This window comes from Simochromis diagramma, unplaced genomic scaffold, assembly GCF_900408965.1.
Source record: "Simochromis diagramma unplaced genomic scaffold, fSimDia1.1 OVJJ01000596.1, whole genome shotgun sequence".
In the NCBI taxonomy this organism is placed as follows: Eukaryota; Metazoa; Chordata; class Actinopteri; order Cichliformes; family Cichlidae; genus Simochromis; species Simochromis diagramma.
The window spans coordinates 22342295-22364809 of record NW_024387245.1 but is presented as its reverse complement, the minus strand read 5'-3'; the positions used below and the strand labels follow the sequence as shown (position 1 = coordinate 22364809).

At 40.6% G+C, this 22515-nt stretch overlaps 2 protein-coding genes across 6 annotated transcripts; one reads left to right on the top strand and one right to left on the bottom strand.

Annotated features, from left to right (window-relative positions):
• The first annotated feature begins 165 nt into the window (after nucleotides 1-165).
• Nucleotides 166-13059, top strand: pum3 (pumilio RNA-binding family member 3). Of its 4 annotated transcripts, none has more exons than XM_040000279.1 (19): nucleotides 166-349; nucleotides 957-1053; nucleotides 1723-1801; nucleotides 1883-2071; nucleotides 2398-2581; nucleotides 2676-2751; nucleotides 3205-3298; nucleotides 4312-4378; nucleotides 4578-4752; nucleotides 4957-5060; nucleotides 6537-6615; nucleotides 6739-6837; nucleotides 7726-7779; nucleotides 8215-8295; nucleotides 8597-8739; nucleotides 8852-9074; nucleotides 9229-9316; nucleotides 11562-11652; nucleotides 12121-13059. In XM_040000279.1, the coding sequence occupies exons 3-19, from the start codon at nucleotides 1735-1737 to the stop codon at nucleotides 12248-12250; spliced, it is 1944 nt and encodes a 647-aa protein (XP_039856213.1). In that variant the 5' UTR covers nucleotides 166-349; nucleotides 957-1053; nucleotides 1723-1734; the 3' UTR covers nucleotides 12251-13059. The 4 variants fall into 4 exon arrangements, with proteins under 4 accessions (XP_039856213.1, XP_039856215.1, XP_039856212.1 ...); XM_040000280.1 differs by lacking the exon at nucleotides 166-349 and adding an exon at nucleotides 373-842; XM_040000281.1 differs by lacking the exon at nucleotides 957-1053 and having other exon boundaries at nucleotides 1727-1801.
• A 763-nt stretch (nucleotides 13060-13822) lies between these two features.
• On the bottom strand, nucleotides 13823-22278 carry kcnv2a (potassium channel, subfamily V, member 2a). 2 transcript variants are annotated; one of them, XM_040000282.1, is made up of 10 exons: nucleotides 20994-22278; nucleotides 20179-20299; nucleotides 19198-19335; nucleotides 18052-18230; nucleotides 17757-17940; nucleotides 16529-16720; nucleotides 16190-16444; nucleotides 15985-16101; nucleotides 15777-15902; nucleotides 13823-15280 (listed from the first exon to the last, which is right to left on the bottom strand). In XM_040000282.1, the coding sequence occupies exons 1-10, from the start codon at nucleotides 21206-21208 to the stop codon at nucleotides 15017-15019; spliced, it is 1791 nt and encodes a 596-aa protein (XP_039856216.1). In that variant the 5' UTR covers nucleotides 21209-22278; the 3' UTR covers nucleotides 13823-15016. The 2 variants fall into 2 exon arrangements, with proteins under 2 accessions (XP_039856216.1, XP_039856217.1); XM_040000283.1 differs by having other exon boundaries at nucleotides 20179-22277.
• Nucleotides 22279-22515: the final 237 nt, after the last annotated feature.

Genomic DNA, 22515 nt, shown 5'->3' with positions numbered 1-22515 from the left:
ATTTCTAATTCACATCGATGTAATCACAGTAACGAGGTCTGCCCCTTTAAATGACAGTCTGTAAACAAACATTGGCCGCGTTACAGTGGCTCAGAGCTCCACAAATCGAAAAAAAGAAGTTCACTTTTTGTCAGTACACTTTGGGACTGCACAACCACTCAAAGTGTTAAATATTGGGAGTTGAAACGAATGAATTTATCGGTGCGGCGTTTTTGGGCGATAATGAATTGTCGCAACAACCAACGTTTTACGGCAGTGGAGTTTCAGTTTGATTGGACGCTTTGTGCCGTAAACCGTGTCGGTTATAGAACACATGGGACGGAGCTGAGGTAGCGTGTACATCTGAAATGTGAGTTAACTGCTCGAAAAAATCACGTTTACGTCGTTATGTTATAACAAATGCTATTTTTATTTGCGCAATAACAGTTGCTAACTTGTGTTATATATGTTGTTAGCTAAGTAGCTTGGGTAAAAGCACCAGAAGCGCTTTATGGATCGAAAACACATTTCTAAACTGTTATAACTGATGGAAAAGTGGTTCATTAATATTAAAATTTAAGCAGAGTTTCGTCATTAACAGCACGTGAAGAAAAAAAGCTTGGTGTAGTTTCTTGTCTGTGGTTCTAGTTTAACGCCTTCATTTACAAAGTGAGGAATCAAATAGTTGGCAGAGCCAGTAAGTGTATCACAGGGAAAGTTCCCATCTGAAAGTCTTCTAAAATCCACATGAATCTACTTCTGGTGTCCTAAATGTGAGACCTGGAGAAGGTTTTGGAAAAACTGTGTTCTTGTCTCAGAAGCTCGGCTTTCTGTTTATTTTTATTCTGAAGCTAAAAGCCCAGGTCAGTGTTTCTAAAGCCAAAATTGGACCACCCCCCACTTGTGTTGTCGCCAGGTTCAATGATTGTATTGTCAGATGAAGGCACTTTTGAACACTTACATTTATTGCTTTGCAGAAAGCTTCACTAGCTCATAACTTAAATCCAATTAGAATCAGAGAAACGTTATCGTCAGACACTTTCGCCCAGTCCAACAAAGCTTCTCACTGCCTCGGTAAGATGTTCAGGAATACTTTATTTTTCCCATATTTGGTTACTTATTAAAGCAGTTTAAATAATGATCAGATGATACTAATATTTATTATTATTATTATTATTTTTATTTTTTTTTTTTTTTTTTTTTTTTTTGGCCTGTCTATTATTATTATTATTAACATCTGTCAGGTGCTTCTTTTTCAGATATATTGTGTTATAGAGAGTGATAGCATAGCAGTTTTTAGTTCTCATCAGTTGCAATCACAGAACCAGTCTTTGTGATTCCAGTTTGTACAGTCTGTTAGTATCACCAGCTGTAGTGCTGCTTCTCCTGCAGATCACAGCAAAGTACACTGTACTTGCAGTAACTGATGGATAGAAAATCTCATCATCACTTTGCAGCACACAGTGAAGGATTGTGGTGCCTGCTAAGCCTCTTGTTGTATACAGCCTGAGTGTGACAGCATGAGTGTGACAGCATGAGCGGTCACGCAGTGGTTTGATGAGTATGAAAGAGATATTGATCACATGCTACACTCTCCATAACCAACAAATTTCAACCCAGATAACCGCTTGTGGGAGATTGGCGTTCCATCCTTTCTTTCTTTCTTTCTTTTTTACTTTAATTTGTCACCTGCGTCTATGTGACATGTTAATCTTCCTACTCTTGTCTCACTTTCTCTCTCAGACAGACATTAGGATGGAAACTCAATCAAAAAAAAATTTTTCTCCTAAAAATGGGAAGAAGTTCATGCAGAAAGGAAAAGGTAAAGCATCTTTTACAACAACGCTTCCAAGCTTCATCACATCAAACCAGTTTTGTGATTGCGGTGTCTCATTTTGCCCAGATTCCACAGGGACCAAATTTGGTGGAAAACCGGGCAGCAAAAAGCCCTTCAAACAGTACAACAACGCAGAGAGGAAGAGCCGACCGGGGAAGGGCCGGGATGGCGACAAGAGACAAACAAAGTTTTCTTTCTCTAAAGGAGGGAAGAGGAAACTGACAGATGCTAAAGATGAAGGAGGAGAGGGTGAAGGTGAGGAAATATCGGCTCTTTACAGACCAAAGCTGACACTGTAAACATTGGAGTTGGTTGTATATCATGAGCTGAACATAATTAACACACATACATTCTGCACATATACAGCACATGTTATCAACGCACTGCTTGTTAGTTTTAGAGTAAAAATAAATAAATACATGAGACAGACTCTCTGTGCTACAGTGTGGACAGTCAGACTGCTGAAATGACGCATTCTGCTCTAAATCACTGATTCTGTGTTCGGCTTCTCCTGAGAGCCTTTCTGTTAGAGGACGGTCTTCAAAAGCAAAAGTTGTATTTCCTCTTTTGTGTGAGATCAGGTCCTGGGGCTAAGAAGGTGAAGAAGGATGGGTTTAAACCAAATGAGAAGCTCACAAAGGAGGAGCTGAAGAAGAACAGGCAACAGAGAAAGAAGGACCTGAAGAGGAGTCGACAGGAAGCTGAGAGGAAGGACATGTATGAGATCATCAATCAGTCCAAACATATGTGGGGAGACCTCAGGAGGTACATGTCCACACACACTCACTCACAGGGTCGGAGACAAGGCCGTCGTTTGTATTGCTGCGGTCGGTTCAGTATTGGATGTTTGTGTTAACAGGAAGAACTGCGAGAAAGACCTGAAGAAGAAACGGCTGAGAGAGCTTCGTGATCTGATCCATGGAAAAGTCAAACAGGTTCGTCTGTTTGTTAGAAACTGCACATTTGGATTTATCTTTATTTTTAAACCTGTTTAACTGTTCTTTAAAATGAACCCATCCTCAAATGACCATATTATGGACATTCATTCTTGTTGACATCATACAGAGCCAAGAGTGGGGAAAAAACCTCCTGAAACCCAAGCATTTGGCTCACAGGGATTACGTGTACATACACTAGCCTAATCATATATGACGGAAAATAAGAACAAACAGGATAGGCTTCCAATAAGATGTACCTTTTTTAAAATGTAGTTCTCTTAGGATTGTTCATCATGTCTGCAATTGACTCAGAAAGTAAAGAGGCTTAAAAGTGGACACACGGATCATAAAACATCATAAAAACAGAGGAAAACAAGCAGTTTCTTGCATTTTGTTTTAATTTTATGGAATAATTTGGATTGTTATGTGACCGTGCTTTCCTTCCTCAAGATGGCGTTTGCTCACGACGCCGTGCGAGTGCTGCAGTGTTACATTCAGTTCAGCAACCACGAGCAGAGGCAGGAAGTGTTTGAGGAGCTCAAAGGTGAGCATCATAATTTCATCTACTGTCTTTGGAAGTGTTACAGTCTGCGTGTGAGTTACCCCAAACTCTGAGCTTTTTCATCACCAGTTAATTCAGAGGTGACATCTAGAAAATATCCCAAATACAGACAGAAAACTCAGGATGGGCTGTGGGCATTTAGCAGTTCTGGATTTTAATGTGACAGTGGATAGTTTTCCCTTTATTTTTTATTTTTTGTTTGTTTTAACTTTTTATTCTTGCACAGAAGAAGTTTTAGAAATGGCAATGAGGCTTTTAGCAAGAAAGGGAAATCACAAATTGACCACACATGGTGCTTTAACCAGCCAGAATCTGAGAAAGCCCTGGCGTGCATGAGTAATGTACGTTCATTTTTATGCTGGCATAAAAATTCAGCACACAGTGCAAAGACATATATTTAGCAGGGTTAGGTTAATTGCTGTTTCTAAATTGGCCATAGGTGTGAATGAGAGTGTGAATGGTTGTCTGTCTTTCTCTGTTAGCCCTGTGACAGACTGGTGAGCTGTCCAGGGTGTACCCATGCCTCTGGTGCCCGGGACAGGCTCCAGCCCTCCTGCAGCCCTGATAAGGATAAGCGAAAAAGGATGGATGAATGGGAAAAATGTCTTATATGTTTGAGTAAATGGGACTGCAGACCAGCAAAACTGGTTAAAAATATTAGAATTCTAGTGAGGTTCCTTTGGACCTTTTCAACTCATGCAGGAACGGCCCTGATAACTTTGCTGGTGACGAATGATTTTTGGGTCCAGTGGGTTTTCCCTGCTACTTCCCTCCAGAAAATTTATATTTTTATCAAAACCAACAGAAATCTATCAGCGCCAAAGTCATATTTGTTGCTACTGAAACTAGCTTCTGCCACTTTTTTCAAAACACCTCATCCACGGATTATGAACAGGCAGCACATTTTCCCTTTTACATCAAAATTCAATAAGTAAGATGTGAGTAGATATAAAAAGATCCAGTTATACGACTGTGTTCTTGTTTTCTTTTAACAGATGACATCCTGAGTTTGAGCAAGTCACAGTACGGCAGACATGTGGTGAAAAAGCTGCTGATGTACGGGTGAGTCAGCTTAGAGGGTTTTTTTCCCCTTTCTGCAGATGCATCTTGAAACAGGTGTTTCTATTATTTTGTCCAACCAGTTTAAATGAATTCAGCTAAATATGGCAGAATAAACTGCTCAGCAGCTACAATGAAGTTCTGCAGTAGATAAGTGTAATCTTAGGTGTATTTATTATTTATGTATTTACTTCCTCCACAGGAACAAAGAGCTGGTGGCAGCAGTGATTAACAGGTTTAAAGGTCACGTGCGACAGATGCTCCGGCACGCCGCTGCCTCGTCCATCATCGAGTATGCGTACAATGACAAAGCGGTGCTCGCACAGAGACTCATGCTCACAGACGAGCTGTACGGCAACACCTACACTGTCTGCAAGGTAAAACACACACACACACACACACACACACACACACACACACACACACACACACACACACACACACACACACACAGGCTTAAAACTATTGTTTTGTATCAGCGCCACCAGAGGGCAGACAAACAGGCCGACCACTATTGTGATTATTATTTTTGAGAGGTGTGTTTATTAATTGGTGTTGTGCGTCTCTTTGTCCGTGTCCAGTCATACGAGTTCAACACCCTTGAGAAAGTCGTAAGGACGAACCCGGACAAGCTGAACAACATCATGGACGAGATGAAGCAGATTCTCACACCCATGGCCCAGAAGTAAGAATCCCCTGCAAAGTTTGATTATGAAGTCCTTTACAAATGTTTTCTGACAGAGTGTGGTTAAAGCTCTCAGTTTTTGTTATACTAATGAATAAAGCAATTCACATTAAGTTGAGGTAAAATGGCAAAAGATTCAATAAAAACATTGTTTAAAATGTTTTTCCTAAAGATGAGAACAAATCTGAGCTGATGTGGAAACTTTGATTTGGTTTGAGACGCATTTATGGTCAGAATTTAATTCTTTTAGATAAATTAGAACCTAAAGGAAAGTTAAAGTTATAAAATTTCATTACTGAACTTAAAAGTTACAAATAAAACCTTGAAGTCGATTCGTCCACACATATTTGAGGTTTTGTAAGTGAGAGAGATGTTACATGCTGTTTTAGACATTTGTATGCACACAAAGGTTTTTGAAAGTCAGAATTATCGGATTGGTGAGCTGAACTTACTCAGGTTTGGATGTACGCATTTGTAAAATAGTTTTAGGTCAGATTTGGTATTTCTGTTTTGTATTTGTGTGGATTTAAACACGCACGTGTGAGTCCTCAAAAGTCATACACAAATCATTGAACACATTTGTTAAACTTAATTTATACTTGCAGATCATATTGTACGCACTGAGACAAATTTCTCTCCATATTTCGGAGTCCTGTCCATCTTTGGGTCCGTATACCTATGCGAGAAGGTTTTCTCAAACATGAACTACATGAAGTCCAAACGGTGCTCTTTCCTGACTGATGCCACTGCAGTACTGCATTAATATTACAGCCCTGATATGGAGAAGCTCTGCAGCAATGTTCAGAAACAGAAATCACATTAAAAGAGCATTTAATATGCTGTTATTTTTCAATAAATATCTCTATATTTTTGACCCTGAGTTGATATAGTTTTACGTTCAGGGCTGGACCCCAGACACAGACACACGGCTCTGTTTCTCCCAGTATTCAGCCTGAGGGGCTAAAATGGCTCTTTGGTGCCCTGATTCAGACCTAAATTACTGTCATTCTTTTCACTCAAAGTCTGCACGTTGTGCATATGGGTGGAAGAAGGAGGTGATTTTACGTGTTTGAATCACAGGCCCCAGTTTTGAAAAATGAAGCACTGGTTTAGTTCTAGGGTGAAAGTGGCCTATGTCATTTGGCACCACTGTGGATTTTCTACCATTAGAAGTTAAAGGTTTAACCTCTTTTGAAATGCCACAAATATTCTATCCAAACCTTTTAATCTTCAGACCAAAGCTCACAGAAGCTATCAGATGGATTTTAGATATGGTTAACTGAAATCGGCTGCAAAGCTGTCAAACAGGAAGTGAAGTTGTATGCCAGGATTGCTGTATGGGTCAAATGGAAGGATGAAAAGTGAATCTAAAGTGGAAATGCCATTAACTGCAGTTGCTCTGTTTTTAAAATTGTGTTTATATTTTGTTTTATCTGGATGTTTGTTAATCACTTGGACTGTTTTTTTGTATTTCAGGGAACAAGTGATCAAACACTCTCTAGTCCACAAAGTCTTCCTGGATTTCTTCCAGTGTGCTCCTGAGAAACAGAGAACGGTGAGCCTCTTTTTAAAGTTTCCATGTATTAAAGAACAGAAGCTGAATATCGCTGCTTCATTGGAACTAAAAATAGAATAATAATTGTTTCTCCTTGCGCTGTGTTTGTTGCGATTCGAGCAGGAGATGATCGAGTCCATCAGACAGTCTGTCGTCTACATGGCGCACACTCACGACGGAGCCCGAGTGGCGATGAACAGCTTGTGGCACGGCACAGCCAAGGTGCGCACACGCTCAAATGCAACAACTGCACGTGCACATGCAGGAGTTTTGTTGTTACAGACAGTTGAGAAGCAGCCGTCACTCTTTTCTTTTTTCCTCCATGGGAGTCATTTAAAAAACTCTGCTCGAAAACAAAACTTATGGGCTCAAAATACACGAAGAGAGAGCCTGATCGGATTTTGTTTACGTAAAGACTCTTGTACCCAGTTTAAAATCGGTGGCATAAATGACCTCAAGTCATCACCTGTGTTTATTTATCGGTTCATGAGGTTAGCAGGAGGACACACAAACCCAGGCTTTTACCTGTACTAGTAAGCCAGTACAGGGTTGCAGGTCCATCCACTGTGACCCCTTGGGAAATAAAGGTTAGGCTGAAAGTTTTTTTTTTATTATTACCTATTACCTATCAGAATTGTTCCATGTACCACAAGCCCCAGGGTAAACTGATATTGTGGTGATCAAAGAGGTTTTCTTCTGCGGTGTAAAAGCAAAGCTGTCAGTTCAGTGGTGCATCTGCACTCTTACCCTGAAGTTCTGGGTAGCAACCAAAAGATGAGGGGAAATGAGTTTCCTCTAGAAGATGCAAGATGGCCTGTTCTTCATTAGAATAGGGGTGAGCTCAGAGTAGAGCTGCTGCTTTATTCATTGAAAGAAGCTAGTTCAGGTGGTTCGTGCATCTGATTAGGATTCCTGATGGACATCAAGTGGCAGAAGATGGATGATCATAATTATTTTCTAACATGCCAGCCGCACATTAAAGCTTCTTCAGTTCCTCATAATCTTTAGATTGGCACCATCCAAACTTCATATATATGTAACTAATGTTGATGACTGGCAGGAAATGGAAGCGTCTGCTACACAAAGTCATTGTTTTATTTTTTGTTTCAGGACCGAAAAGTCATCATAAAAACTATGAAGACCTACATGGTGAAATTTGCCATGGTGAGTTCATTTAATCATGTGTTGATTGATTAAACCAAAACCTACGTTTATATGTTAACAATTCATGCAAAGTGTCTGCAGGTCAATTAAAGTATGTTATAATCAGTTTGGATGTTTTTAGTGTAGTGTAAAATAACTTCATGGTTGTATGTCTGCCAAACAATAATCACTGTCATTTCTGTACTTTGTATTCTCACCTCCACTTCTACCTCTCATTAGTCTTATTTTTCTTGTGGATTTCTGTCAGTGTTTCAGATGTTTTGTGATGAAATTCTCTGTTCTTGATGTATCTTCTAAAACGTCTCAGACAACTTGTTATGTGCACAATTGTTCAAAACTAGAAAATAGCAGCTGATTATTAGATCTCTTTAAAGTCACATTGTTCAGAAATTAAAATTCCTCAGAGTGAGTACTGATATATGTATGTATCCACAGGGGGAGTTTGCTCACCTGGTTCTTTTGGCCATATTCGACTGTGTGGACGACACCAAGCTGGTCAAACAGGCCGTGCTCTCAGTAAGTCAAATGCAAAATACTTCATTGGTATGCAGACTCAAATGGTTTTGGAGCCCAGCAGGAATCTGCAAACTGACTAGAGAGTGTAGAGAAAAATGACTGTGAGTGGCCTGAGCCAAAGTGCAAATCTGTCTGAACAGGAACAGGGCAGACACACACTGCCACAGCAAAAGAAACCTTAGCTTCAGACTTGGATGGTTCCTGGACTCATATGCTCCTGACTGGGAGGGGAGAGAATGCAAAGCATGACATGTTTAAGAAGTATCCCCATTAAAAACTCATTTGTGTCCCACCTTTCCAGGAGATCCTAGAATCTCTGGATGAGGTCGTAGGTAACAAGTACGGTAAAAAGGTCCTAGTGTACCTGCTGAGCCCCAGAGACCCGGCTCACCTGGTGCCGGAGATCATCAAGGTGTTGGAGAAGGGAGACGGAAACGCACACAGGTAACAGCAATATGGACGGTTTTGTTTAATCCAAGAAAGTAAAAATAAATAGTAATGCTAACATATAAAAGTCTGAGATGGAGTGAAGGTCACATGTTTCTGCTCTGTTCAGTAAAAAGGACACAGCAACTCGGAGGAAGGAGCTGCTGGAAGTTGTCTCCCCACCGCTGCTGGAGTACCTGTGTAACAACGCAGCTGCCATGGCGATGGACAAGGCGACCAGCGTCACCATCAGCGACATCTTGGCGTCGGCCTGTGGGGACCTGCGGCCCGCCATGACGGCTGTGGCTCAGCTGGCCAATCAGGAGTTGGTACCAGGAGGGATTAAAGGCGAGGTGTGTGACAGCAGTTAGAAACAGAGCACAAAAGTGTCAACATTTAAACAACAAATATGAATATGAAAGGATTTTTTTTACTTGGATATTCACTAAAAGAAGCTTTGATGGTGACTTTATGTTTGATGCGCTGTGCTCTTTGTGCCCTCTGTAGCTTCACATGGCAGAGCATCCAGCAGGACACCTGGTGCTGAAGTGGCTCATAGAGCAGGACGTCACGCTGGCAGAGGCCGGCAAGGAAGGTAAGGACACTGTGACACACACACAGTAAACTGGTTTTAATGAGAATGTTGTTGAATTCAGGGTCATTTCTGACAGTGTGCTGAGCATTTAAAAAACCTGTTTAAGTGGGTTTCTTAGATTAGCTTGAGTCATTTTCACACAAACTCCAGATATTTGCAGGGGAATCAGGCTGGGTTTAGATGTGTTCACAATGCTGGGAACACTGTGTTTTTTAGACAAGCAGGCAGGACACATGACACCTGCTTGGAAGCAGCAGCTGTAAATAAATAAATAAAATTTTGTCAACAGCCTAGCTGCAGCATTTTGCACAACCTGTAGACGATCCAGAGAACCTTTGCTTAGACACGTAAAGAAAGAGTTACAATAGTCCAAGCGTGAGGAAATAAATGCATGTATGGCAATCTCCAGTTCAGGGTGAGATAAAATAGGGCTTAACTTAGCCACATTTCTTAAATGATAAAAACAAGATCGAACCAGAGATTTCACATGCCCATCCAATGTGAGAGTCGTGTCAAAAGTTACACCTAAATTCCTGATAGAGGATTTGACATACACTGAAAGAGGACCAAGGGCTTTCACTGTCTGGGATAAAAATCTGTCAGGAGCGCATACGAGGACTTTAGTTTTCCCCTCGTTGAGTTAGAGGAAATTTGCAGCCATCCAATGTTTGATGGAATCTAAGCAATCATTCAGAAGCTGAAGCTTAGATAAATCCTGGGGCTTAAAAGAGATGTACAACTGAATATCATCAGCATAACAGTGATAAGAAATGTCCTCAATGTCCTGCTATAAGTTGCTTAGCCACAACCTTTTCTAGAAGCTTAGCAATTAACAGTAATTTAGAGATAGGTCTGTAGCTGCTCCAAAGAGTGGGGTCTAGCTGAGGTTTTTTTTAAAAGTGGGAGAATAGCAGCATTTTTAAGATAAACCGGAACTATACCAGACGCCAGTGAAGAGTTGATTAGAGTGAGCACAGATGGACCAATTACCTGGAAGACATTTTTGAATAATGATGCAGGAACAATGTCAAGTGGACAAGAGGATGCTTTCACTGAATTCGCTAGTTTTACCAGCTCAGGTAGTGAAACGGGAGAGAAAGTATCCAAAATGACGTGCCGAGATGGGGTTGAGATCGACATAACAGGTGCTGAATGAGAAAAATTAATTCTTACGTTCTTCATCTTTGCAAGCAGAAAAGAAAGAAAACTGTCACAGTCGTCCTCATTAGATGAAATAGGGGCTGCAGGAAGAGCAGGAGTAATAATGTCACTAGTTGTGTTGAATAGCACCTTAGGATTACCTCTGCTCTTTGTAACTAAGTGTGAGAAATAGGCAGCCCTTGCATCTCTGATAGCATTATTAAAAGAAGCTAAAAGGTCCTTTAGGTAGAGGAGATGAACATTTAGATGGGGTTTCCTCCACCTGCGCTCGCTTTACGACAATCACGTTTTAGACCGCAAATACTGTCATTTAGCCAAGGAGGAGGTTTGCAAGCAGAAACTCTCGTTTTAACCGGACAAATTTCATCTAAAATAGAAAGGCAATAATTATTCAAAAGATTGGTTGAATAATCAACATCATTATGAGGAGATAGTAGGTTAAAAGCATCTGCAAATTTCTCAGCTGTGGAGGAGTCTAAGATACGAGAGCTAAGTATCCGTTGAACAGGGGACAAAAGCTCATTAAAAGACATGTTAAAAACAATAACATGGTGATCACAAATAAAAATGTCCTCAGAGTAAATAAAATCAATAGTTATACCCAAAGTAAAAACAAGGTCCAGTGTTCAGCTGTCACACTTCTAACATACCGCCAGGTTAAAGACCAGCTAATGCCTGATTCAACTGAGCTGGACATTGTGTTCTCATTGGCAACTCTCTAGAGCAATGTCTCCAAATGTTAATGGCCACATGTGTGAAAACAGCTTAGTGCCTGTCCCCTCTAACCCGATTGAGGATTTAGTCAGTTATAGCTATGGATCAAAAGAAACAAGTGAACTTTTTAAAAACATGAGTACGCTAGAAGCAGACAGGTGGTATTCAGTGGACTAAAAGCCAAACACAGCTTTGGAGTGTGTCTCTGCTGAGCTGAACAACAGAACTACAAACCACCACAAACTGCAATACTCCTACATACCTGCAGGAAAATCACTTCACATCAGAGCTAGAAAGTGGAAACTATATATCTTCTTATCTCTTATCTCTGTATCTTGTTAATCTCTGCCTGTCTGTTTTACCCTCTCAGAGCGATTTGGGAGGATCCTCGTGGACACAGTAGGAACAAATAAGATGAAGAGCTGGGCCAAAGTCAACAGAGGAGCCATGGTGCTCTGCAGGTCGGTGAACAAACACATTTCTATCACTTCAGAGGATGTTTCTTGAGGGTTGTATAACAACTGAAGTTCAGCTCAGATAGTCTTTTTATTAACTGGCTGGACAAAAACTCAAACGCCAGTCAGGGATGAAGGGTATCATAATGTCAAATGTCACATGACTCTTCTTTAGCACAAAATAACCTCTGCGTGCTGCCTATTTCTATCCTAGATATTATCAGATGATGATAAAACGGTGATTAAAAATCTATCAAGAGCATAAGAATCTAACAGTAAGAGCAGATAATCGATACTGATTTTAAAACATGCTCAAAGAACATGTGAAAACATGGCACTTCCAGCTGATTTTAAACTGAAGATAACCATGTGTTTGTTCTAAGGACCAACAGGGGGCGACTCTGGTATCACAAAGAAACAGTTTGCCCTCTTTTTTTGTAAATTAAAGTTTTGGGGGGGGGGGTTTCTTTGCAGTTTGCTGAACAGCTGTGACAAGTCTGTGGCTGCGGAGGTGAAGGCGGCGCTGGAGTCCATCAGGTCAGAGCTTAGCAGCATCAGCAACAACAAAGGCGTGGAAATCCTGCTGGAGAATCTGAACAAGTAGACCTTTTTCTTCCAAACAAACTGCTGATGTTTAACCCATCGCTGCCTCTGTGGCACCAACACCTGAATGACTGAGTGATTGAAGCAGCAAATGGGAACATTTTTCAGGAAGTGGATACAACCTGACACACTGCTGTGTAATTACAGTGGATGGGAATTTGTTTGGAATCTGGGAAATTAGGAAAAGTGTTTGGAAAAATGGTCACCGCTACAAGAAAACAGATTACAAACATGGAAGAACAGCTGGCAGTTCAAAAGTCAACAGACAACACACATAAATTCTCAGATAATCAGTTTCGAGTCCATTACTGTCTTTGAAACTCAGCACTTCATCATTTACATTAAACAAATCTGGACAAAGTGATGGGTTTCATGGACAGAAGCCAAAATGTTTAGATACAGAGCTGATTAGTGAATGGGAAACGGCCTCTGTCTGTGATTGATGAGCTTAGCATGACTGAATGAATCATGACAAGATCTTCAAGAAATGAACAGAGGTCTCTTATACTTACTGTAATTATAAGAGAAAATCCTGCTTATTTTATGCTTGGGGTCTTCTCCAGTTGACTTGATTTTAAAATCTATGTTCAGGCCAACACTCTGCAGGTCATTAAAAGCACAGAAAAGGTTGGACAAGTAAAACCATGTGCATAACATGACAAAGCCCAAAGTTTTTTGGTAATTTGTGTGAACTAGGATTCATCTGATCAGCCTTCAGATTTGTTTTGTAAGATTTTATTTGTTGTAAGCATCAGCTACAAAGTTACTGTGTTTGCAAAATAAAGACTATTGTGACAATTATAATATGAATTTTTTTTTTTTTTTTTAAATAAGAGATTTATTTATGTGATGCTGACACAGAACCCCAAAACCTGAGTGTGAGCAAGCAAGTAATCAACAAGCATTGTCAAAGTAGACTTTAAAATGTTGGTTTATTTCAGTGAGCGGAAGAACCTGTCACATTTCTGCCATAGATATTGTTCCAATGGTTGGTGCTCATGGTAAATGGACTGGTAATACCTGTAAGATAAATAATTTTTAACTCTGAATCATGCAAAGCCACTCCTGTAGAGCCTAAGAATAAAAATATGGAGGGGAAATGAACATAATGGGTCCTCTTTGACAATATCATGCATGTAATTTGACTACATCGCTTTTTTAAAATGTTTCTTTCCTGTGAAAGAACCTGGCTCAATTCTTCTTTTTGCCATTTGAAGCAAGAAATTGCTTAAAAAAAAATCTGATATTTTATAAAAGGTTGTCGGCTCCAGAGATACAGTTCATATTTTGAGGATAGAAAGTTCTGTACACAAACTGTTGAAGACAAGACGATGAGAAACAGTTTCATTCTTACAGAGACTCATGGGGCAGATAAATGGGTCTCTCAGGCACTGTCCAGATGTTGGATGTTTCGATGTTATCGGGTCCCATGTCGGGGATGGAGGCTTTAACAGCTTCACCACAGACAGGTTTGGAATAAATAAACACCTTTAATTCAGAGGACATTTTTTTGACTTTGAGAATTGGAATTGCAATTTAAAAAAAAAAAACCTTGTACAACAATAATAAACAAAAGTGATACTACATATAAATTTGGCCACAGCCCCCCTTCAAGGTTATCTCCTTTTGCACCACTGAACTGTTTACAGTGCTGCTTTCAGTTTGGGTCACTCTCTAGAAATCCTGTCCTGATCATTTTAAATCCCTTCTGTGTAAAACTAACCGTTGACTTTTGTGCCAAGGATCATTGCTTGTGAGAGTTGAGACCTGGGATACTTCAGGTCAGGAATGTGACCAGGAGCATTTGTGGGAGTGTTCATGAACAGAGGCAGATATGCCTCTACAAAAGGTATTTAAACCTTGGTTAAAAATAAATTTGGGGGCTTGTCCAGGATCGGTACTTCTGGCCTATAACATGAATTTTTGTTGCTACCCAGCTCACAAAGCTAAAACATAAAATTGAGACTGACATCGGATCATTTAGAAATGTGAGTTTTTATTCAATTTCTAAATAATCTAAGTTTACACACAAAGAAATTTAAACACTGTAGCCAGGAGAGCATGACCTAGCAAGAAGAAGTAGTGGTGCATTAAACACCAACTAAGTCAGTTTATCAGGTCCATGGTTATCTGTTAAGGTCATACACCCCCAAAGGTTTGCACTGCGAAGCCAATAGGAGTTGCAGGGAGCACAACAGAGCAAGAGTATAGTAACCAAATTTAAACCACCTGTGTTTTTTGTTTTGTTTTTAATGGGCGGGATTACATCATGTATAATGGGAGGATGGATGAAAGTATGCATAAATAAACAGGTTTGCCAATTCTTTGGCCAGAAAGTCCTCAAGTTTGACTTTAAATGGCTTCTGGAAGCTGTTTCACTGGAATGTCTCTTGCCACATTAGTTTCCACTTCCACCAGTGCTGGCATCTGAACAGTCAAATAGTTCTATTATGAACAATAATATTGCTCTGAACATTGTGAGAACAATTTGTAAAAATAACTGAATAACCTGAAAAAAAGAGGTAGAATGACAAGTACAGTTCCTGGCTTCTATTTACCTGTACACCCCCTAACTGATATCAGAAAAGTGTTGTTGGTCGAGGAAGTTTCCAGCAGCATCTCACCATCCGGCAGTTCATCCAGATAGAGTCTAGCTGTTATGGAAATTTCAGGTACTGTCTGCAGTATGTGTGATCAGGAACCTGTCACACATGTCACAAACACATGTTTGTAATTCTTCTCTTAAAACTTCTACAAGCTACTGTCATCACTTTTGGTGAATGGTGTCATCGCAGAACTCTGAGAACTTCTTTGCTGCCCTCCTGGCAAAGCCCACCTTCCCACGAGCCTTGGTCACAGCAGTGTACTCATGGGCCTTGAGCTTGGTGTAATAATCAGAAAACTTGTTGTAAAGGACGGAGATGGGCATGCCATTGAGAATGATGCCAAAGGAGATGCAGGCGAAGGCAAAGATACGTCCAAGGTTGGTCTCTGGGTACATGTCGCCATAGCCCACTGTGGAAATACTCGCCTGAGGGGTGAAAGAGACAATAACTATAAAGATGCAAAGGTAGACACAGAGATTGAATGATCTTAGGTAGGATTTACTGAAACATGTCTTTCTTTTTTGTCCCACCACACAAACACTTACTTTGTTTGTGTTATGTTTTATGTAAAACACTGGTTCTAAAATGAAGTGTAAGATCTTCATTTCGTGTACGTTGAATCAGTGGATATGAGTTAAAAGTCATAAATAGGGGTTTCATATCCAGAAACACAGACATTAACAGATGCCAAGAGGCAACAGTACATTTACTGTTACACCTTGCTTGTCTTAATTGGCAAAGATTCAACAAGTTGCTGGAAACATTCCTCAGAGATTTTGGTCCATATTAACATGATAGCATTAGATTTGTTGGACTTACATCCCTGATGCAACTCTCCTGTTCCACCACTTATTTGCATTAATGAGCAGTTGAGCAAGTGTACTTAACAAAAATTGTTGGTGTAATTGTATGTCGACTCACAGCAGCCCACCACCATGCGTGTGGCATGGAGGTGAAGTTGGTGTTGTAGCTATCGTGCTCCACTGTGTACACCATGGCTGAAAACATGAAGATTCCCATGCCGATAAAGAGCAGCAAACATCCCACCTGGAGAGATATTTTAGAGCAATTTCAGCATTTAGTTAAACACTTTCTTCATATTTCTCTCAACCTGCAGATAAACCCTGACCTGCTGGTAGCACTGTCTTAGCGTGAAGCCAAAGGCTCTGAGGCCCGTCGAGTGACGAGCCAACTTCAAGATCCTGAAGATTCTCATCAGACGCATGATCCTCAGAACCTGCCCAACCTACAGAGAGGGAAAAAACACTACTAAACATGGATAAGACCACCATATTTAAAGTTTAACAACAACAACTCTCCCGTCTTTTCTTTACCTTCCCGACACGTGCTACTGTCTCAATGTCTCCAGAGTGCACGTGGATGTCCTTGTCTTCAAAGCATTCCAAGATCATCTGCAAGTAGTGTGGCAGGATAGCGATCAGATCAACTGTGTTCAGCATGCTGCGTCCAAAACATTTCAGGTCAGGGGTGGAGATCAGGCGCAGCAGGTACTCCAGGGTGAAAAAGGTGATGCATAACGTCTCGACGTACTCGCCGTAGAACCTGCCGCTGGGTTCACCTGATGGTGTCTAGAACAGAGAATATAAAGATAAAGATACAGCTTCTGTTCTGAAACAATAAAGGATCAGTCATGGTTTTAGTGTTATAGACACCTTGTACTGCATCTCCTCCACGGTGTTGAGGGTCATGGCGACCAGCGACACCAGCACAAACATGGAGGATGCGACTGCCACAAGCTTGGCTGTGATCGAGGAGAATGGCATCTCCATTAGGTTCCAGATTTTCCTCCGGGTCTGCCCAAAGGCCATGCCGTTAAATAACACCTCATTCTCCTCGGTTTCTACCTGCAGGATGGAAATGCATCAGCAACAGGATACAAACAGCATTTTTTGTTTGTTTTTTAGAGGGGAGTCAAACTTGATGCTCACTAGAAACAACCAGAAAAATAGGCAGTATAAAAACATCTTATTTTTCATTGAGGATAAAACTAGACGAATGAAATGTCAAGACAAGTCACAAAACTGAAACGCGCTTGAATTAAACTAAAAAACGGGCACAGCAAACTGTAATGGAAACATCTGTATAAATCTGTGCCAAGGAAAAGCTTATTCTCTTCTCCCCATCTGTCAAGACAGCAGAGCAGAGCGCTGATTTATAATGTAGGTCAAACAGACTCAGAGTCAGCCAGCAGATTACTGCCAAATCAGAGTTAAAAAAATAACTGCTGAACCAATGAGGCAGCAGTAGGTGATGAACCCTTGACATTTTATTTTGCAGCACTGTTAAACATATGGAGTCGAACCGGTGGTAAAATAAATAAAGTCAGTGATTACAAACTGCCTCCTGTGTCCTGTGGATTATCCACTTCTTACGGAGAAGGGAAAGTTACTGTTTTCTAGGCTGTGAGGGCTGCAAATAAAAATCCATGGCCACGTATATGTGTTACATTTGAAGACGGAAATCCCAAAAGGGTCACAAGATAAACATGAGGGATCCTGACATGAGATCTTGCACTTATTTTTCAGACCTTTTATAAAACGCAGCACATAAAAGATACGTTTCCTATTTGGTCCTCTAACATTTAGCATCCATGAAAAAAGCCCCACCCACCTGTAATTCAAAATATTTATTTATGAGGGTCAGCCAATTAGAAGAAAACTGGTTTAAAGAAAAGAGACGGAGCTATAAAGGTTGTTTCAGACAGATGGTGAACTGAGCGCCTGCACTACGGTGTGGTATAAGATAAATACTGTGAACTGTGAATCGTGCAAAGGTTTTTTAAGTCTGTTCAACTGAGGTGAACTTGAGCACAATAATGTAAATGTTTATTTATTACACACAATTGAAGTAAAAATGCACAAAAAGTGTGACATTACTCACCAGATCGCCCATCTCTGTAATCAGCTGCTTCTGTATTTTCAGCTGCTCGTTCAGCTCGTCCTGCCTCTCTTCCAAGGAGATGCGGCAGCAGCGCTGGCTGTTTTTGATTCTGACCCCCCAGTAGTTTATCTCCTCCAGGAAGTTTCGGGGACACAGCTCGTCTTTAATCCACAACACTCCAGTTCTGACAGAGAGGAAAGAGACAGGAAAACAGCATCCATGATCATTCCAAGATATCACAAAGGAGATTAAAGTGTCCCTGTGTTGACTTATAACCTCACGTGTTTTATGTCACCTGTAGAAATTAAAGATGTTGTGGAAAATTGTTGGGTCGCGGTCAAAGAAGAACTCGTTGCGCTGGACTACGTAGTCATCACAGAGGTCCAGCTTCCTGCTGTGGTCTGTGTATGTGGCCAAGCGACCGATCCGAGTCTTCGGATACCTGGCGGCTAACCTGTAAGGCAGGTGATACACCTGAGAAATAAAAAGAGAATTAGTCTCTTCTCTTTAGCATAGACATTTGAAAAAACATGGAAAAATTTTCATTACAATTACAAAATGCTAATATCACAAAAAATATGCAACGTACAAAACCAGTTTTAAAAATCTAGTTTTTATTCATTGCTCACAACTAGCGCAATTGTAAAACTTATAGTAGCTTTGTTTGGTGGCCTGTAGGTGGCGATATTTGCAGCTCTTCAACTTTCCAACCAGATTTTCTCTAGTGAACACTTACAGGGAGTCCCATCCCCACAGACTTCCACATAAAAAATGCCAAATGTTACAACATTATAAAGCATGTTTATCATTTGGTACAAAAGATCATTTTTCTCTTCCTCCCTTCTGTGAGAGTCAATTTTTTTCTGTAATTCATCCATCTGAATAGTAGCAATATGGAGCTGGCTGCTACGCCTCATCTTTACCGAACTAGACTTGCATGTAGAGATCATCTAAGCAGGCTACGCCGTTGTTCTAGTCAATAAAAATCTAGTATTTTATTTGTCTGATGTTCTACTGTGTGCTGTAATCTGCTGATAACACAGCACTCCACTGGTGGCCCAAAGACTAAGGATGAGACATCAAAATGCAGATTTGAAAACCAGTGGATGATATCATGGGGGCTACATCCATCTTTTATATGCAGTCTTTGGTTTTAACACTCTCTGATGACTGCGAGCTTTGGGTAGTTACTGGAAAAAGTCAGAGTGAACTCAGAGGAGACCTCCTGAATCTGTAAGTTTCTATGGGATTGGATCAGAACCACTGATTCCACGGGGTCAGCAATAACATCTGAGCAAGACGGCTGTGACAGATATGCAGCTCACAGTCTGATAATGATGTATGAGTGCCACCTCTGCTGCTTGTTAATAAGTGTCAGGTTCAGTCCTTCTAACAGTAAAATAAAAATATTAGCAGTTATGCAAAAGTTAAGCGGAGTTACCGTTCCTCCAACATTGATGTTGAGAATGAAGTGTTTGGTTGGAGAATTCAGCAAGCGGGAGGGAGACACTGGCAATCGATCTTCCACCTCCTCGTTTTCATACTCGGCATAAATATCGTAGATGTCTCTGCCAAGGTCCTTCAAAATATAACAAAACACAAAATGAACAGAAAAACTGAAAAATATCAGCTTAGCTATGATCGTAGTAAAATAGATTTGTTTTTGCTCATCACAGTTCCAATTAGGTGAATGCTACTCTACACCAAACCTGGTGTAGAGTAGCACCTGTTGTGTAATTTTTACCTTATTGGTTGCCGTGACAGATGACTTTCCAAACTTATGAGAAAAATAAGTGGCATGGTGGTTCACTAAATAGCATTTCTGCCTCACATCATAGCAAGAAGGTTCCCAGTTCACCTGGTCATCTACAGTCTTCTGCGTGGAGTTTGCTTTGAGTACTTCAGCAAATTTAAATAGCAGATTCTGAACTGGCCGTGGATTTGAGGAAAACACAGTGCTTAAGGCAGATGGAATACCAAGTCCAATTCCACTTCCTGCTTGGCATCCTTGCCAAAGATTTCACTGAAGAGCTCCACATCTGTATATTTAAGTTCCAGTTTTACTTCAATGTTGCTGTTGATTTGTTGCTTATAGTAGCCTGTACTATTTTTATTCATTACCGTTCTGCTGTGAGACGACAAGTTCCCCTGTGGCATCAATAAAGTACCCATTTACCTCTCCATATCTATGCATCCATGAATCCTACTTTATCTTATATTTGAGAGTCTTAGCTTGAGCACTAGAATGTGGTTCAATGCTGAAAAAACACAACAGCCGTAAAACCATGGAAGCTGTCTCAGCCTCACTAAACTTGTTGAATCTGAACAAAAAATAACCAAAATCCAAAGGTATAGCTCAAATCTGTTTTTTAAAAATAGCTCCATCAAATCAAACAAATCCCAAATGGACCGAGTGACTGACCTGCATGGAGTTCCATGGTTTAATGAAGGCGCTGATCAAGTCCAGGTGTTCCACCGTTTCTTTGACCTCTTGAGTCCGGCTGCCGGGCTTGTAGCTGGAGAATAAACTCCTGCTTCGAGCTCTGAGGTGGTTAAACATGATCGCTGCTTTAAGTGTTAAATGTAAACTGCACAGAGACACGTCGCATTCACAGACACATTCAGTAATAAAGAAATCATACTGTTCACACACATGCACGCAGCTGACAGAGAGATATCACACGCAGAGTGATGAGGGAAGTGATTCTCCTTGCCTAATGCTGCTGACTGAGATGATCCGGGTGCTTAAAGTTTTAAATACTATTATCCTCTTCTGTCCATCTCCTGATCTCTCAAGCTCTCCCTCTCCTCCCACTTTCACATAAGTTTACAAATCTGGTAAATTAGGGTCATAAATGTGATCATTTTAATACTATTCTAAGATGTCAGTCCACTGCTTCGTACAAGACAGTATTTGAAAACTCTTAATTTACAACAGCACCTGAAACGTAATGATACTGAGCAGCTATAAAATGCAGTTCTGACATTCATTGCCAACAGATAGCATAAGAAAAAAGTAGAGTAGCAATTTCTTTGTAGGTGACTGTAGGTGTCAAAATCTCTGTACCCTACAGAACACATGCAGATCTAAAGTTCTGTCATTGTTATACTTCACTACACATGGACATTGATCTGGTCCATAAAGTAGCTGAGGGGATTGTTGATCAGTTTCATCTGCTTTGGTGTACATTTTAGTACGGTACACAGACACTACTGTTAGCGATACCTGGACCTTACAGTGTTTCCAGAGGGAGCCCAATTCCTCCAGGCTGGCACATCAATACATGCCATTGCCAGAAGGTTTGCCGTTTCCTCCAACACAGTCTCATAACCATGGAGGAGATTCCAGGTAATAGGCAGTTACTGTAGCAGAGCTGGGCAGGCCTGTAGAAGGTACTTAACCCATTAGCAGGACCAGTATCTGCTCCTTTGTGCAAGGAGCACAGTTGCATAATGACCTCCAGCAGGCCACTGGTGTGAACATCTGACCAAGCAATCAGAAGACAGCTTCCAGAGGTTGATCTGAGGGCCCAACATCCTCTAGTAAGCTCTGTGCTCACTACACCGTGGAGTCCAACTTAGATTTGCCATAGAAGACCAGAACTGTTAGATCTGCCACTAGTGGGACGATGACGGAAAACCACTGACTGGCCCCAAACTCCCCTGTGTTAAATCCAATAGAACATCTCGGGGACATTATGTTTCAGTCTAAATCTGGGAGATGATCCCCTTAGACTTCATTCACTGTGTCATTAGGAGATTTCTCCAACATTGACAGACACACATACAAGCACGTGGTGGGACAAACAGAGTACCAATGCTGCTAGGCTGCACCTCCGTTCATCCCTGGTCCCGACCTGGGATTTTTTTTTTCCCCACTCAGATCTGATTTTTTGTGTTCTTACAGACTTTCTTAAAATGTTCCTTTAAGGGTTTTTTTTTTTTTTTTTTTTTTTTTTTGAATAGCGTAGTTTATGAAAGAAACTTGTGAGCCAGTAACTCGGCACATCGTCTTGTCCAAATATGGTAATTTCTGGCTCATCAAAAATTGTCAATATCAATGATTTGACATAATGTTGCAGCATCTATGTCCATCTTTTATGCAGTACATGGTTTGAAGCCTCACTTCACTGAAAAATGTATTTTGAGGCTTGGAGGGGAACCGAGCCGGTTGAGTCGCTCCTTTGAATCAACTGACATGAATCGGGCATCTGATCATTTGAGGGTTTCCAGCTTGCAAGAGATCCAGAAGACACTCAAGGATCCTCCACAGTATGGAAAAACTAAATTAACCGTCCTGTTATGTTGGTTTCCAGGAACACCAATTATGCTCCTGGGTTAATTTGACCCAGGGCAAATTTACTCATCCAAAAGTGTCAGAAACGCTGGCATTGATGACTTTACGATTTTCTTTTATAAGTTTGATTTTTTTGTTGTTTTCTGTAGTGATGCAGATGACATGTGACATCTCTCCTGTTCCGCAACATAACAGCAGGGTTAACCTGCTGTCACCTTGAGCCAACTGTGGATGAACAGATGGATTTTATGTAGTAAATAATATTAGTTTGTTTTCTAAAAAAAAAAAAAAAAAAAAAAGGAAAGCAAGGCATCTACTGTTCCCAGCAGTCAATTAAAAGACATTTTTGGTTTTAAGACAAAGTTTGGATATTTCAGTTGATACGATCTTGGGAAAGTATTTCCCGTTGTTCAGAGCGCTCCTTAAATGCATCACAACAAACCTCGATTTTCAAATATCTGA